At 36.4% G+C, this 18,561-nt stretch overlaps 1 protein-coding gene across 8 annotated transcripts in view; it reads left to right on the forward strand.

Annotated features, from left to right (window-relative positions):
• The window catches only part of LOC102056946 (hyccin 2), a 73,721-nt gene that overhangs the window by 16,202 nt on the left and 38,958 nt on the right, over positions 1-18,561 (forward strand). For all 8 annotated transcript variants that reach the window (XM_055718792.1, XM_055718794.1, XM_055718795.1 and 5 more), the window contains 7 exons: positions 5,085-5,186; positions 7,337-7,415; positions 8,475-8,576; positions 14,073-14,252; positions 16,238-16,318; positions 16,963-17,078; positions 17,850-17,945. In XM_055718792.1, coding sequence (XP_055574767.1) covers positions 7,365-7,415; positions 8,475-8,576; positions 14,073-14,252; positions 16,238-16,318; positions 16,963-17,078; positions 17,850-17,945 — 626 coding nt within the window. In that variant the 5' untranslated portion in view covers positions 5,085-5,186; positions 7,337-7,364. The remainder of the gene's footprint in view (positions 1-5,084; positions 5,187-7,336; positions 7,416-8,474; positions 8,577-14,072; positions 14,253-16,237; positions 16,319-16,962; positions 17,079-17,849; positions 17,946-18,561) is intronic.

The raw sequence follows: 18,561 nt of genomic DNA on the forward strand, positions 1-18,561 counted from the left end.
GTAAAAAGTATAGGTTTATACGTATTTTATAACTAGTTGAATCATAGAATGGTTTGGGTTGGAAGGAACCTTAAAGACCACCTAGTCCCACCCCCTGCCCTGGGCAGGGAGACCTTCTGCTAGAGCAGGGTGCTCCCAGCCCCGTCCAGCCTGGCCTTGAACCCTCCCAGGGACGGGGCACCCACAGCTGCTCTGGCCAGCCTGTGCCAGTGCCTTGCCACCCTCACCGTGAAGAATTTCTTCCTTATATCTAACCTGAATCTGCCTTCTCTCAGCTTAAAGCCATTATCCTATCACTACATGCCACAATCCCCCCCAAACTGTCATTCTAAGTGCATTTGGAAAGTCAGAGTTGTGAAGTGCTGTCTCATATTAGCATGAGCTAGGAGAGTGTTTTTGCTTAGTAAAATTCTGTTTAGATCTCAACTGTAATTGGCAGGTACACAATGCAAGACTGTGACTTCCTTTGAGGACAGAGTATTGTAGCATTAATTTTAAGCATAAAGATTCCAGGTCTAATGATTTAACAGCCTTATATCTCATTTTGCCACTTTATGCCAAATGAGTATGTTTAGGAGAATTTTTAAAATTATTTTTATTTTAAATGCTTTTTTGGGGAAGCTTTTGAGTAATTGATTTTTATATTTGATTTTAATGTTGAGTGACTGTGGTCCCAACTGTAACTTCTCTGTTCTGTCTGTTAGTGGGAATTTAAACTTCCTTGCTTGTTTGGTATTTAAGGAATCCTAACAATCAGTCCATGTGTAACAATATTTTTAGTATATTTAAATATTGCTGTTGCTAATAACTAGATTTCAGTTTAACTGTTACAGTCCCTATAGATTATAAGAATGTTTGAGCCATAATAGAAAAAAAAAATCTAGTCTTTTTACAGTAAACATGAGAAATCACTTATATTCTCTGTATTTTATTTGCTTTGGGAGAGAAGTGAACACTCTGGAAATGAAATTCAGTGCTCTTAGTTCAGGCCACTTCAGTAAGTATGCACAGGATTTAATGCAGTTGAACCAGTTGATTTTAGAGATACACCCACATGGTGCTTGATTTATTGTTTTTGCTTCTCCCCAAAGGTACAGCAAACCAGGGAAATGAACATAAGCACAAGGTGTGCTTTACAGACCAGACGCTCATGCGAAAATCCCAGAATACAGTCTGTGTGCCAGGCTGAGACAGTCATGCAGCTCTTGTGCTTGTGTTCCTCTTCGACAGACGCGGCAGGGTGTGTTGGGAGGAGCCTGGCTGGTGGGATGCAGGACAGGGCAGCGCTCCCTGCTCTGACAGGAGGCTTGGAGCATGGGCATGGTGGGCAGGCACAGCCACCAGGCACCGGGCCAAGATGCTCGCTGTGCTTTTGTTAAGTGTTCGTGTAGGGTGTCAGTGCTGAGTTAGTGTACCATGACGTGACTATGTTGCCTGTTTGTATGAGTCCTTAAAAATGTTGTTAATATCCAGGCAGATAATTTGAAAGGGAGAGGTGATTTGCCCTAAAACGAAGCTAGTAGAGTAATCCTAGCTGGATTACCCTAGGTGTGGGCTCCCTCTGTATTGATACAGCAGAGCTATGTGTCTACATCTCTTTTAAGCCACGTGAGCAAATCAAGCTTTAACATCTGAAAAAGCCTTCTGGGAAAAATGCAAACATAGCATTGGAGAAATGAATATTTTGTGTTTATATTTTTCTGTAAATGTGGTGCAAGACTGACATGTAGATAAGGTCCTTTTCCTCCTGGGATATAGTTCATATTATTGGTCTTTAATGTACACCCTGTTTTAATGTACACCCTGTCAAAAATGTGCTGAAAGCATCAGAATAACTAGCTGTATTTATATAAACAATCACACAAAGCTGCACTTGGAATTTTCATTGAGTGAAAATGGATAGATTGTACAGTAGAGATGGCCCAAAGAGATCTGTTATGTAAAGCTCACTTCCCCTCACTCTTTTAACAAATACACAACAAGCACTGTATGTTGTTCTCTTCTTCAGGGATGAAAAAGTACAGGATTCCTGTGTAGGTGCCCCGCATTCTAATCCTTTGCATACTCTGGAGATAATCACATGCAGCCTCAACAAAAAATCTTGTGTTTGTTCAAAGTAGAACTGTTAAACTCTTACTGTACCATATGTAAGAAAACACTGTGCAATGGAGTTTTTCTTGTGTTGTTCTTAAAGGGCGTAGTATAAGCTCCGTGCTTCAGCAGTTGTTCTCAAGGTAGCTACTTTCCTAGGCAGCAGGTATGGCTTTGGTTCTGAAGCTGACTTATACTGGAAAACATCCCCAGACAGGGCTTGCTTGAACATCAGAGCATGGCACAAACATCGGGAGAGAAGTACATGGCATACTGGAGGGGAAGGTCCCTTTTTCTTTTTCATGGTAGCTAGCCACTAGATGGGCTTAACTATAATATTAGCCTGCACCCAAATTTTGACACAAGCACAGGTTCAGTTGTTAGCTTTATGTGAGTTGACTTGTTAGACAAACTGCTTTATGTGGACTTTCTCTAACATGCAATAGCCTTCTGTAAGACAACTTAATTTCTTAGGTGGGTTAGGTGTTAGGCCATTATGACACTTGAAATTTTTGACTTACCATTGTAGGAACATTGGCATCTGTATAGCATTCACAGTAAGACACTTGAATCATTCTTGTGATTCCTGGTGGTTTTGTAATTTCTTTAGATACGCCAGGCTAAATCCTGACTCAGGAGAATTGCTAATTTTTCAATTCAGTGATTTCACTTATTTGTCATATTCTTCTCTTTCTCCAGACTACTATGTTTTTACTGGCCTGATGCATGTGTTTCTTGATAGCCTCATGATTTTCCTTATCTCTGCGACAGTTAGCTTGCTTAGTGTTCTCCTTGCAGTCTTGCTCTGAATTGTAGTGCTATAGGGCAAAGAATGCTTGTTGTTACTTAAAATATACAGTAGTATTTGGTGCTTTGCTCAGTGTGGCTTTATCGAATATGTTTTGCTTTCCTGTTGGAGCTGTGCTGTAGTTTCATACACATTGATGTTCACTGGAGTGTAAAGAGAAGGGGGATTTGTGTTTTGCATGGGGTTTTTTGTTGTTCTTTTTTTGGGGTTTTGTTAGCTTGTTTTTAAGCGTAATCTTAATTCCCCCTTCCAAGGTTTCTCCAAGGAACTAGTCAACTTCATACAGAGTTGATGTAATCTCAAATTGATATAATTGCTAGAGGAGAGCAGCCACTTGCCTCCAGTTTTTAACAGGATCATCTGAGCTGAAGTAATCATTTGGGGGAGAGGAGAATTTTTGGCCATGAGTTACAGCTGATGTTTGCTCAGATATCTACTACTTTCTGTGTGTAAAACTGTTTGAACCCCTATGCCCCATTTGTGATGCTGTGTAAATTGTTTTTCAAAAAATTACCCTCTACTTAAATTTAGTTCTAGAAGACCTGAGATTTGGTTTGTAAGCAAACTGACAAACGAATGAAAAAATTTGAACTGTTACAGTCAGATTCTCCAACCAGGTCTCTGCACATCTGCTTGTGTTTGGTTTTTTTGTGTGGAAAACCGTACAGAAATAGAAATGCCCTTGTCTGGTTTGCTGCTATATAACTGTGATTCATGCTTTGGGGCTAAAATAACTCTAGTTCCTATGCAGAAAAAAAAAAAAAGTCTAACTTAATGCAGCTCTGGAAAGGTCCACCTTCTGAACGTCCAGGATCTGTATCTTTGGTTTTAACGCTCGAGATAGCAGGTTAGGTACAACTGAACATCTAGGTAGCAAGCATAATAACATAGAGCTAGATGGGATCACATGATGTTTCTAGAGACTAGTGTATATCAGGTATCATGCCTGGACGTAAAGGGTGTTCCTAGCGTGTTGTAAAACTTGGGAAGCTTCTAGAAGTCCTGAATCAGCTCTTATGATCTGATACTATGTCTTGAAGATGCGTGCCTGATGATTATGAGGAACAACTGATAATAAGTTAAATACATATGTATATTTATCTTTCAAGTCTCCTGTGCATGTTTAAAAATCTGTACATAATCAGCTACAGTGTGCCTGTAGGGTAGAATTTGTTTATTTTTTCAAACCCCTCATAAATACTGTCGGGGAAAGAAGAGGAGGATTTGAATTCCATTCATTCGGAAGTGTATTTAAGGTTTCTGCAAGGAATTGGCTTTTTTTTTTTTTTTTTTTTTTTTTTTTTTTAAAGAGTTGATTTTAGGAAATTTGTAAGGGACATGGGTTTGTGTATATCATCTCACGATAAAAGCATTCACTTGCAATTTAGCCTGAAAAGGATGGTACCTACTGTTAGTCTATCTCTAGTTAGTGCAGAGGAGGTGGAAAAAAAAAAAAAGAGAGGGCACCTTTCAGTAATTCAGTAATTTGGAAGAGGAATTAATTTAATAAGCAGTATGGAATGGAAAACACCCATTGTTCATATACTTCAATTTCCTATTAGAGTGCTCTAGATACTGAAATCCTCTAATTTAGCTAGAGTGGTCTCATTTGCGTGTTGTTTACCTCATGCTCAGCATGAAGGGATCCTGCAGTCAAAGGTGAACTTCAGTGTAATACATAATTTTTGCAATGACATTGAAATTTTGGCTCTATAAGGAACATGTATTAAGAGCAATGATAGTAAGGAAGAGTCTTGAGTATATTCTGTTTAAGAGGTATGTGTTCTTCAAAGTCAGGGTATTGATTCAGCTCACATTTTTATAAAAATACTACTCTTTCATCTTACATCTTTCTTGCACTGTTGTTCATTAATAAATAGTGCTTCAGTTTTCCTTTCTACGGTGCTTGTAGTACTATGCACCATTAATAAGTAAGGTTTTTCCACATAGGTGACAAAGCCGCCTTTTTGGATGAAGGCAATTTCTCCCTTCTCCCCACTGCAAAACTGTTGAGCTTTTTTTTTTTTTTTTTTTTTTTTAATGGCAAATTGCTTTGATACAGAAGGACCCACCCAGCTTTAGTGGATTTGATAAACTTCATTTTGTAAGGTCAGAATATATTACTGTTTGCTTTACTGTATTCCTCTTTATTTTGTGATCATCGGAATTTCTTTTCACTTTTCAGAAAACAGGGCAGTACTTGAAGGCTTGACAAATGCATCCCAGATTGAAAAACTGCTGCATTCCTCCTCCTCTTCCTCCTCTAGAAAACTGACTTTTTGAAGAGGTAAAGTTGAATGTTGCACTTTCTGTAGAAAATGCTTTTTTTCAAGGCAAAGTGAACTAAATCTCAGCTTCTTCTGTTGCATGTCCTGTGGTGTTTTAAATTAACTTGTATCCAGTCTAATTCTGGTGACTGATAGCTGTTTCCCTATCTATTGAAAAGTATGGTTTTGGAAATCTTTGTTTACTAGGGTCTATTGAGTTGTGTTGTATTATTTTATAGAATTATTTGTCAGCGCTTTTTCTGAAGTAAGTCACCGAAGTGTTTGTTGAATTTAAATTAATCTAATGTTATTTCTGATTCTGATACCTATTAGGGTATTTAAACACACTTTATAAATCTGAGACAGTTCCTTACCCACAGGAGTTTATATTCTTTGAATGACTTGCTGCCAACAGCCATGTGAAAAGCTGTATGTAGCCCTTTTCATATGAAATTGCTAACATTGAACTTACAGCTTCCCAGCACAATTTTTGTATCTTATTTCACTTCATTTTCTGTTTAACAAATACTGATGTGTTCTTAAATACCAGTGTTCTGAGACCAGAGTAGGTGATCCCAGTCATGTAGCCTGGCTATTTAAAAGCCATTAATCATAGCACTTTCATGATGTAACTTGTATATCAAACTTCTAATTTTTGGTTGAGTCTAAACAATTTTCAAAACGCATCTGAAAGAAAATTGTGGAAATTAAATAATTCAGTTCATGTTTACCTGCCTTTATCTTACAAATTTTACAACAAATTCTGAAAATAGTAGCATTTAATGTGTTTTTGACATTACTTGTATGAAGTTGGTGAGCATAAGTGTTTGTAGGATTAAAGATGATTGTAGCAGTCTTCATCTTATTGTCATCTGGCTGTGGAAATGTTTCTCTTCCCCCACCGCCCCATCCCTTCCCAGGCTAAAAGAACTTCAGAAAAACTCAACTGTTATGAAGGACAAAAAAACCAAGGGGGGGGGGGGGGGAAGCTTTGAATCTGATGGCTATTTGTAGGTTTTAGGGAAAATGCGGTAAAGATACATGACAGTACGTGGCAGCTTTGTTGCATATAATTGTTATATAGCAATATCAACTTCTTAAAAAAAAAAGTGACCAAAGTATCTCTTAAAATACAATGTCCCTTCACAGATTTTCTGTTTCTTGTTTCTGTTCAGGCAGCTTTTAACCTTCCAGTCCTGTAAAAAATAAACTTTTGTTGAAACCTTAGCTTTAAGAATCACTGTCTTCATATATCTAGTATGGCTTCAAACAGCTCTTATATTTTACTGTCTCCTCAATGTATCCCTTTCCAAGTCACTATTCTTAGGTCTTAGCCTCTAGTATTAGGCTACAGTTTCATTTCACTTCATCAAACTAAAATTTTTTGGGATCTTAATGACTTCCAGGTATTGCCAACCTGTACTGAGATCATGCAGAAAGACAAAATGACCCTTTACTGCTTTAGACCTATTTAAACATCAAGCAAAAGTATCTAGTGATGCCTTGTGTTTATAACATTTTTGCTGTTCCCTTAAGAATTAATTTTATGAGAATTCAAAAGATGTTAGAATATGAATAACAAGTTGTCCTTGCATGTTTGTTTGGTGGTTTTTTTGTTTTGTTTCTGAGAATTCCAACATACTTCTAGAAGAGCTAAATTTTGCCGTTGGAATGAGACACCTCAAAATTCTTTAACAACAAGGTTTAAGGAGTAAAGTTCTGCTATTAGAATTTCTAATAACTTAGGTGCTACGAAGCTGCTTGACTCCAAGCTGTATCTAGAACTGTCATTACAATCTCTCACATGGTTTGCTCCATGATGCTCTTTACTTTGTTCCATTTGTCTTTTCTTTGTACTATATTTGGTAAGGGAGCAAGAATGAGATGATATGTTTCTCTTTAATAATATACATTTTGGCCTGAAGCACTGAATCATCCTTTTTCCTCCTCTATTAATGTGCAGTACTTTCCACTGCAAGTCTGAGAGAACAGTTTAAACATTGTTAGGAAATAGAACCAGTTGTCCAAAATGCAACTTTTCCTTTTGTTTGATTACATATTTCCAATAGAATTATATAGTAACAGCTGTTCATTGGCATAGGATTTTACAAAACTTAAGTTTTGCTGCTAGAACTCTTATTTAATTTCTTTTATTCTGTCTCTTATAAAGGTAAGAGAGAAGCAAAGGAAGTAAGAAAATGTTGGGATCAGAACGAGGTGTTGTGGAAGAATGGCTGTCAGAATTCAAGGTCAGCTAAGAAGACAAATGATAGCTATACCATTGGCTTTACGCCACAGACCATTGATTATTATTTTTTTTTTTAATATCCAATAATCAACGCTTTAAGTATCTATTACCTGATCTCTCAAATTCTTCTAATGCATAAAGCATGCAAAGGTCTCAGCAAAAGAGCCAGCTGGTACATAATATGCAATGCATGGTTTTAATAGTTTATTGTTTATTATTATAGAGCAGAACACTGCTATAGCAACGTGTTTTTTTAAAGTGTATATTTCTATGTAGATCAAGCTGTTAGAATTTAACTGATAGCTGGATAATGCTGCCCCAATTTCTGATGGGGCAAGTTTATTATTTTTAAATTTGGAGTTGAAAAAATATTAAAGAAAAATATTTGGCTCTGTTTTTATCCAGACCATAGAGGGGTAAAAATTAATTGTTTTATCTTGAAGAATCCAGAGTAATTTTAAGCTGTTTTGCCTTTGATAATTAACAATGAGTAAAATACAGGATAATGCATAAACAAGAAAACTGGATTTCATGACTAATGAAACAATTCTGTTACTTAAATTAAGAATTAGTAATTCCTCGTGTAATTGGTGATACACAGTAAGCCATTATGAGCTATTGTTGGACATTTCTTGAGGAGCCAAGGATACAAAATCCCCAAATGTGGTTGCTTGATGGGACTTGAGTCTGTCCATGCTCATTCTAGATTATTCATACCTCTTAAATAATTCCAGTTGATTTGATAAAGACTTTGAAAAATGCCTATTAAATAGAATATCAAGAAAGAGAGTCCTCATGTCAGGCTGGAGGAAGTGATTTTATGAAAGATAAATCTGAAACTGCTTTTTGATTTAACCCTGAAAGTGTCCCCAAATGCTATTCATTTGGAGAAGAACTTGTACTTAATGAATAGATTTTGAGTCTGAAAACTTACTAAACTTCAAGAATTTTTCTTGCTGTTGAGATGAAACTGAATCCTTTTGTGGAGATCTTTAATACTTGGAAGCATTGATTTATCAGGGTAATGCTTTTTTTGCCTTTTTTCCCCCTTTTTCTTTAGGCATTACCTGAAACGCAAATTTCCAGCTATGCAGCTACATTGCACCGAAAAAAAACACTGGTACCAGCTCTTTATAAGATCATTCAAGACCCAAATAATGAGGTAGGAGACTTTAAAAAAGATTTTTGTTCATATTCTTCTATCTTCTACCTCTACAACTACAGCTAGCATAATTGAGAAGTGGAGAGAGAGAGGAAGGGTCTTTGATTCTTCTTTCTAATGTAGTCTAACATGGTATCACCTCTTTTTACTCTCCTGTTTTTTGACAGTTACTTTAATGCCTTTCTGATAAAACACAACACTGTCTGCTCCCAAAAATACAGTTTATGCTGTCTGCTAGATTTTACTTGCCACAGCTGACTGTTACACTGGATTTGGCATGTTTTAAACCACCTTTAGGTCATCACAGAGGCAAAGTAGGCCTTACAGTGAAACTCAGTAGATCAATGTGCTTCTTACCTGGTAGCTTATTACAGTGGAAGATGGAGTCAGTTTATTAAACCCTCTTAAATTAACCACATCTTCTTTTGCTTATAGTAGTATCATGTTTCTGTAATTCGGTTTACACTGCTGTAAACAAGAGCAGGACTGGGGCCTCAAAATATAATTATATGCAATGAAAACTTAGCTTACTCTTGTACATAATTAATTTTGTAAATGACGTTAAACTGAGCTTTCTATTCTGTTGGCTTCTGCAATGAGCATTTCTGGGAAAGTGTGTGAAATACAACTTCTGCATACTATTCACTGCTGTGTAAACTACTTTAGATAAAATGCTTCAAAATACTTGATTTCTTATCTGTGATCTCTTGTGTATTTATAAATTAAATGGCAACTGTATGGCAAGTAAGTTCTTAATTTTCCTAAGTACTGCTTTTGGAAGCTGAATGATTGATTGAGCTTAAAGGAGATTGCATAATGCTCATGCAGTTAAAAAAAATAAAGCTTTGTAGCTGCCAACTTCATTTCAGTGTAACAAATAACTTGCGTAGTGGCCATTTTCTTTGTACTGAAGCCATTGGTATTATGTCTCCAACCTCAAGCCACCATTGCTGCGATTGTCTTTTAGTATATATTTATCTGTGTATGTGTACTTCTGAAAATGTAAAATCTTTCCTTGCTTTGAGAATAAGCATTTGATTTATTTTTTTAATGATGCAAAGAACCAGATTTGCAAAAAGAGTATCTTCTTAAGGGTGTGACAGTAATCTTATGTTACTGTACACTGAAGCCTGCCAAATACTGCTCTTTGGAACTGCTTCTGCCGTTTGGGCCTGATTGTGATATCGGGTATAAGATAAGCAATCCCAAACTCAAAGATGACTAACTTCAGGTTCTGCTTGTTAAGGCAGTTTGTATTTCCTTGTTGCACGTCCTCCAAACTTATTTGCATGTGAGGAGTATAACCATAGTAAATTCATTACTCTACATAATCCTGTGGTAGTACTTGGCTCTTGAGAGGTTTTAAAAATACGCTTTACAGGGGTTTATTTGTTAGAAGGACAACTGATAGCTTATGAAGATAAAGCTTAAGTGGTAGACTTATCAAAATTTACTTGCTGGATTCTTAAACTTGATGGACAAGTAATTTTTTTGTACAACTTAGTCATAAAGTTAATCTTGCTCATAAACAGCTTATTTAACTGTATAATATATTGATTTTTGCATCATTTGAATTCTAAACTAAAGTGCTGTTTGAAGTACTGTTAGGTTTTTTTAGTTTTGCAATTTTTTGAGTTGGTTTATGGTTTTAGACATGAATACTGTATGGATTTTAAGCTAATACAGTACTGAAATGTAAATACTGAATATTCATGTTGGTCGGTTTAGGTTTAACTTGGAAAGCTCAGCCTTGAAACAAAATGACATCACCTTTGCAATGCCAAGCACTGCCCAAACCCATTACTCTTCAAATAATAACTAATTTCACCCATTATGTTATAGTTAAGCTTAAAATGAGCACGTTATTTTCTACCACAATTGAATTCTTCAAAAAGGCAAGCATTTCCACTCTTTGTCCTGCGTATTATAATACATTATATTTCACTTCAAGATGTGGCAAATTTGTAAAATAAGTCAAACTAAAGCTATTCATCAGCTTCCTTAAAACATGACTAGTTGCATCTCTGTGAGGTGTAAAAATGAAATCTGCAAATTATATCATTCTCACTTACTGTATATTTAAACCAGTAAAAGCTAAATTTGTAATTGTTATGCTAATAGGAATGCTGTTTAATATAAGTTTTCAATTTATTGGAAAAGAGATACGTTATAAAATACTTTTTTCTTTGGATTTTTTGGGCTGGCTGCTGTGCTACTCAGTTTCCTTTGACTTTTGCCTGAAAGATCTTTGGAATTAGTGTCTGCTGCTTCATGGATATACCCACTACTGGTGACAAAAGCTCCATTTCCTCTGTTTATCCAGTGCCTTCTCAATATTTATATTCAGAGAGCTAATTGGAAAAAGCTGGTTCTCTGAAAAGCCAGAAAACTAGGATGCAAGGAAGATATTTGTTCTTTCTTACAGTGTCAAGTTTCGTGTTTTCAGGTGGGAGGCAATCGTAGTATACTTTGATAGGAAAAACTTAGGTGTTTGTGCATTTGAAAATATTTGTGTTGTAGTGCCTTCGTGTTGGCAGCTTTTTCTTATGGACTTAAAGCTCTGAACACACCAAAAGCGTGGTTGCCACAAAAAACTTTCAGGTTTTCACCTAAGAATTTTACAGTTGTTAAACCTTTTGCACAACTAATATGACAACTACTAGGAATTAGGATTATTTACATGGTTGCAGCACCAGTGACTGGATATATCTTGTATCTTTCTAGGGAGCATGGTTTCACTTAGAAGACTAATATTCTAAAATATTCATTTGGAAGAAAGTAGAATAAACTCAGTAACTGCTCTGATTGAGTCTCATCTGACTTATGCTGAAGTAAATTATTTTTTCCCACTGTTTATAATGGGACTTGAATTAGACTAGCTAATTTCAAATAGGAAGCAGCTTTGGGCTGCTGTCATCTCTGATCTAGTAGAAACACTCTTTATTGCTATGCTGCTATATATATCTGGTTTCTGATAATATTTGTTTAGCTTTTCTTGCATGTGTTATCTCCTTGCAGATACACTTGTATTTATTGTTTTCAGAGATTTCTTCTCTTTCTTCTTTATGCTAGCATCATGCTTAATTTTCTTGTAAAGAAAACCTACAAATTTATTCCGTGATTTCGGAATTATTTAGTAAACACTATTTTTATTTGAACATCTGAAATGTGTTAGGCCTTTCATAAAATAAGAGTACATTTCTGTCTCTGAGGATTTGAACATTTACTGTAACAGATGGCTTTAATAATTAGTGTCACTTTTAGATAGGAGTTTCTACTAAGTAAAAATTAAGAAAAAGTATACTTATGCATCTTTTGAACATAAAGTACCGTGTATATATGAAATACTGGAATAAATAAGGTAGATAATATATGCTCAACTTGATAGAGAAAGCCCTAGGGTTGTTTTATTAAAGTGATTGCAATAGAAGCCTTGTGGACTTCTAATTTCATTTAGATCCCAAAACAAAAATTAAGTGGTGAGGTATTTTAGCTGTATGGCTTGTAAAAATCTGTGTGCTGCAAATGAATGGACTTCTCTCGTATCAACATTGTTAGTGTCAGCTTTCTTCCCTCCCTCTCTTGTGGAGTCTCTTTGCTTCTCCTGTAAAAGCAGGATTTTAGCTTAAAGTAGCTGGGCTGTCAATCAGAAGCCTTGTTACACAAGGTACTTACACCAGACTCTTGTATAAGAAGAGATTTGTCTGATAGCAAAATTTTATTTTATGTAGATGTCATGTTATGGCTTATGCAATCAGTGGTTTAAAAATGGTGTGCTTCATTGGACAGAATACTGTGTGTTAGCAATGAAACTAACGTGTTCACCCTTTCTTGGGTGATGCTCTCTTAAGGCAGCTATGTGTATGGGTAGAAAATTCTGTCAAATTTGTGTTTTGCGTTAGTGATATACTAGAGTAAAATATCTTAAGTCTAAGTATGTGAAGTTGTACAGTCAATACAGATTCATGGCGTTGCACATTTATCAAACAGTCAAACGAGTCACTTGTAGAAATGTCAGTCCCTCTGATGATAACAAGGGACTTCCCAAAATTTTAAGAGGAGGGATGGTTCACAACAAACCACTGAAGTACATCTTCAGACAGCACAGCAGAAGTGTGACAGTGAATGCTACAGGAAATTCTTGGTACCAAGATTTTTGGTGAACAGACAAATTAATAAGAGAAGAATACATCAAAGTCTATGAAACATACTGCTAATGGTATGAAAGTCCTAAGCTTCGTGTACCTGTGAGTGAGAATGCATACTGAAAGAGGAGTCTTACATGCCTTACCTGATCAGCTCTGCACTGGGCATTTCCTACTTAAGGCTTTTTGTCTCACCAGCACAGCTGCTATTATGTTGGTCAAATGTAGGGCTTTTATTGCTCAAAAAAAATTATATATATGTATTTTCAATGTTTAATATCATATATGTATATGAGAGCTGCATAAAGCATGTATGGTTAGAAAGAAGACCTACTTAAGGTTCTGGCCTCTAACTCTGTAACTCTTCTATAGGAGTATAGAAGCTTTAGGTTACACGGATGCCTCCATCTTTTTGGATGTTGAATCCTACAAGTATTTACCTTAGGTCAGATCATCCCATTTCCTGGAGTGTAATACTAATTGTGTTACTTACTACTTGCTTAGATGTAAGGCTAGATAGGTCACAGACCTTATAAAAATTCCTCTTGGAATTCCACGCCTCCCCCCCCCCCCCCCCCCCCCTTTCCCCCATTTCTGACTTTGTTTAGTTGTTCTAGTTTCTGATATGATTAGTCATGAATAAAGGGGAGACAGTTTGATGGGGTTCTTTTTCTTCTCTTTTCCTGTTCATTAACAGTTTTAACAGTTCTGTGGATGCATTTTAATTATTGGTTTGACATGGTAGACTCTTAAAAATGGCAGGGGTTTTCTTATGCTTGTATGACACCGACTTGGAAAGGATCTTTTTTGATTCGTGTACTGAAACCCAAAGGGCAGCTCAAGACAGAAAAATCAGTTTGCATTGTGATCAACAAATGCATACTTGTCAGTTTTGAGACTAAAAAGCTCTAGGTAAGAAATTAATTCCTATTTCTGTCAATAGACTTGTCATTAGCAGCTCATTTTTAACCTTTGTACTAATATAAACCTTACAACTGCACCATTAAAGTTTTATGGTGCTCATAGTTCAAGCCATGTGTCTCTCACATGCCTTAAATTAGTACCTGTGTATAAAGTGAATCTTGTACGGACAGTCTTGGAGAGTAATGTTCTCAAAGCACAAGATGGTGGTGGCTATAGTAAGGCCACATTTCCCAATACTGCATGCCAGTGCCCCTCAGGTCTGTCCTTGCAGGTGTCCTTCAAAGGAATGTAGTTATCACTTTGGTTCATTCACTTGCTTGCCATTGAGGAGTGCAATTTTTACTGCCTGCAGTGGCTATATGATATAGCCCCTATATTTGCTATTTTGTTCTCTCTTTAATTCATTAGCCTTTTTGCCTTTCCACAGCTCCTGGAGCCTGTTTGCCACCAGCTCTTTGAACTTTATCGTAGTTCTGAAGTTCGGCTCAAGAGGTTCACACTGCAGTTTTTGCCAGAGTTGATCTGGGTATATCTGCGTCTTACTGCCAGCAGGGATAGGCAGAGTAATGGCTGCATTGAAGCATTGCTACTTGGCATTTACAATTTGGTGAGTGAGATGAGTGGGAATGGCTGAGGAAAGCTTTGCTCTGAGGTTTTGTGTCACTGACCACTAGGAATAAAGTAAATTATTGGAACAACATATTTAAAATTGTAATATGCTTACATGAAATCATATTTAATCTGCAGGATAGCATAAGATAATGAAGATTTAGTAAGAAGTATTGCAAAAAATACTTCTTTTATAATAATCTTTTTGTGACAAACATTTGAAAAGGATCAGCTCATGGGCTTTCTTGAACTGTTATAAACTTGTGTTTGTAAGGTAATTAAGTAGTCCTCAGTGCTGAAAAGTACAGCTTTCTATGGAGATGATTGTCAGGGCAACATGCTTGGTTAATATGTGTCACTGCCCCCCACCCCACCCCCTGCTTGCTCTGAATATGTCTTTTTCGGGGTAATTTGAAGCTGAACCACTCTGCGTGTTAGAACTTGGATGCATGTATGTGTACATTTGAGGCACAGTTGTCTTGAGTGGAACTGTGATTTTAAGAATACGTAAAAGTAACTGTACATGAAGTTTGGCTGTTGGATGTAAAAGTAGTTTTTTATATCCTTACCTTGGCCTGGAAATGGTTACTCTTGTAACGTTATGGAGTGGTTTGATAAATTTAGCAATACTGCCAAGATAGGCATTCTCTCATGGGGATTTTTGTGTACAGGACTTTAAAACATATTACACTGAAACATCGTCCTTGTCTTTACTATCATAGTAAACCCCTCCTTTAAATTGCGTGTTTCTACACATGAGAAAACACAGAACAATCAAACTGATTGTTAAAAAAAATATAATTCTTGTTATGTGTCTCTACATCAACTCTTAACTGGAAGATTCAGTTCTTTTAGGAAAAAAATTGGAAACTGCTTGCTGATTTTTGGTAGTTTACTCTGTAAGAAGTAGCATGTTTATCTTTGTCGATGGCTTTCTCATAAAGGTCCTTTTATAGTTCCTTTGAAAGTCATGTTGGTCATTTATGTTCTTTAAGGACAGCAATTTCTCCATTCTCTCCAGATTAAGGAAGAAAGGGGCCTCAAAATGGACAGTGGCTCCCACTTACTTTTCCCTTTGATCAAATTGTTGATATTTTTTCTGCACATATACTGAGACTGAAGGAGTGAAGTTATTGTCTCAACACTTAAGAAGTGTAAGATGAGGATAAACCTTTTGCATTCTGCTAAATCCTATCAACAGTCCTCCTGCTGTGATCCCTAAAGCCTGCTACAAGTGCTGTGCTACCTTGGACTGAGTTTTCACATAAACTGGAATGACTAGAGGTCATTGTTTGGAAATTTGCTGTACAAAGTGAAAAGGCAGGGGTTTAGATTCCTTTTTGGTACAGTCGTCTGTAATTGCTCTTGGTATATTTGCTTTAAAAACTGCTGGGTTTGCTTATTAGTAGCCTAGCAAATATAAAATCTGACTGCTTTAAAAGTCTTTTGAAAAAACTTTGTGTATTTCTTACAGATAGAATGCCTGAAGAAACTCTGCCAGTCCGCTTGATTTCACTTTTTTCTCTATGGTGCATTTATTATGAAGTACTGCCCATTGTCAGCAAGTGACTCATCAGCCCTCGTGCTTCTAGATCAATTGGGCTTAAAGTGTAAACTTGCTCTACTACGCAATTCTATTATAAATAAATGTTATAAAGGTGGGCTAGAAAAGCTTTTTGTTCAGTTTTGGTTTTGATGAAGTCACACTGATCAAGGAGCCAGTGCTGTGTTTTTTAAATGTTGCAGACCAGTACTGCAAAACAGTCTGTGATAGAGGTCTTTTCCACTTTTTAAATAGGTATGCAAATTTGCTGATATTCTGCAAAGGTGCAGAGACCTTTGGGGTGTTAATAGTCTTACTAGATCAGGACATCTGACTGCTTCCTGTTCTTATTTGTTAAACGCCTTTTAAGAGATGAAAATGATTCAGAGTCCTGTCTCCTTACTTCTCTTTGGGTTTTGGTTCTGGTTTTTTTAATGCAGGAAATTGCTGACAAAGACGGAAACAACAAAGTTCTATCTTTCACGATCCCTTCGTTATCAAAACCCTCCATATATCATGAGGTAAGAGAGCTGCTGTGGTAAATTAGAATTGGATCTATTAGAGAAGTGAAAACTGGATCCATTTGACACAACAGGCCATTTTAGATGCATCTTGTTGCAGTAAGTTTTCAGTGTCAGTAGCTTGCAATTAGTCTAATCGAATTCAATAGCATTAGTAGAAGAAAAGGAATGTAAATGTTGAAATGTTTTTGCTGACAGTGCCCATTTTGAACAGAGCTCAGTTGTGTTGTAGTTGCAACTGTGTGGTTTTTTGCCTCTTTATTCGTTAGTATAAAAGTAGCCTTCATTCTTCTAATTCCTCCTTAGTATGGTTTGAACTTGGTATTGTGTTTTTCTTTCTCTACTGTTGCTGCACAAAAGGTTTATGCAATTAGGACAGACTTACTGTAAATGGATATGTAAGAATAAAAGTTGAAAATTGCTCTCACCTGGTCTATTTTAAGTGTGGAAGCTGTTTATAGTAATGAAATTAGGTAATCTTTTTAGATTTACTGTATTCTGGAATAATCTTAATTTTTACAGATCACAAGACAAGCATGTCTTTTGGCATGGGTGGGTAGGAGTTTTAATGTTTTTGGAGACCTTTTACTTATGACTTGATTTCTCCCCTGTCCTTCCTTCTTCCTTCTGGCACCTACTTGTAGCCCTCTACTATTGGATCCATGGCTTTAACTGAAGGAGCTCTATGTCAGCATGATCTCATCAGAGTAGTTTATAGTGATCTTCATCCTCAAAGAGAAACCTTCACAGCACAGAACCGGTAGGTGGATGTATTCTAATACTGGATGTGCTTCACTAGGCATTTAACAAGTCCTTAAACATTAAGACTGAATATATGAAGTATTCAGTCCTTTCCATTGACTGCTTGGAAATAAATCTGGAGAACTTGGTAGTTCTTGGTAGAAGTCTTGGTAATCTTGAGGTATAGTATTTTTCTTGTTTGTCCCAGTTTTGTATGTTCTTTTGCTAGTTAATTTAGCAGAGACTAGCTTCTCTGTCATTTCTGTGTCCATCAGGAATATCTTTGGGTTTATGTCTGTCAACTCAAATTCTCCTGAAAGTGTAACAAAATTCAGCTTTGGCTCTGAGGCTGTGACTGCTTTTTCCACAGGAAAAGGGGAATGCAGTTGAGTGGACAGACAGAACTAAGGATGAGAGAAATTACCCTGCTGTTCTAGTGACTGCCAACTTTACCTAAAGCCAGCTCTGAGAAAACTGATAAAATAATTTTGAATGCATTGCAGGCTTGTCCAGTTCTGTAACTTTGTCCAAATATTATGCCATTTCCTCCATAGTTCCTGGATATACTAATAAATTTCAGTAATAATAATCTTAAGTGTTTAATACCGAACCTTTAGTAGCCTGTTTCAAGTTAGTGAATTATAATGAAAGAGGATTTTGGGATTTATGTGTTTACTTCTAAAATTTTTCCTGTGGGGTGTTTTTTGAGACCAAGTTGTAGATTGTGTTAAATTCTGATAAAATATGAAGAACTTAAACCATGCAAGATTTTGCTCTTATCTCTTTTCAGGTTTGAGGTGCTGAGCTTTCTTATGCTGTGCTACAATTCTGCTATTGTCTATATGCCTGCCTCTTCTTACCAATCACTTTGTAGGATGGGTTCCAGGTGAGAGACTCTTGCAGGGTGCATCTAGACTTCTAAATAAGAAAGAATTAATTTACTTGTTGTGTTTAATAACTTATAATATTGAACCACCGGTCATTCGTACAGTTTAATTGGAAATTTGAACCTGTGCTTGCATACAGATAAAACACATGGGTGATGTTACTGCTGTGTGGGCTTTCATTCTAGTTATAGATAAATAACTTTATGTAACTTGGAAAGAAGAAAAAAAGAGGCAATTTTTTTTGAAAATTAATTGAAGCTGTTCAGACTGATTTGTGGTTGGTGTGTTTTGGGGTTTTTTTTGGTTTGTTTTTTTTTTATTTCTGTCTTTTAGACATTTTTCAGTTTGGTTAGCTAAAAAAATCCTGTCAGGAATACCACCACTTTCCTTTACATCCAAATATTAATGTCTTGCTTCTGAGGATGGTTTATATGAAGTGCTTGTACAATGTTCTGGGGTTTAGTGGTTTGTTTGGGTTTTTCTTTGTTTTTTTTGGTGGGATTTTTTTGTGGGGTTTTTTCCTTCCTTTCTCCCCCGCGCCCCCCCCCCCCCCCCCCCCCCCCCCCCATAATAACATCCCACATTCTGGAGAATTCAGTACTGTGATTTCTCAAA

Source organism: Falco cherrug, chromosome 8 (genome assembly GCF_023634085.1).
Source record: "Falco cherrug isolate bFalChe1 chromosome 8, bFalChe1.pri, whole genome shotgun sequence".
NCBI classification, from domain to species: Eukaryota; Metazoa; Chordata; class Aves; order Falconiformes; family Falconidae; genus Falco; species Falco cherrug.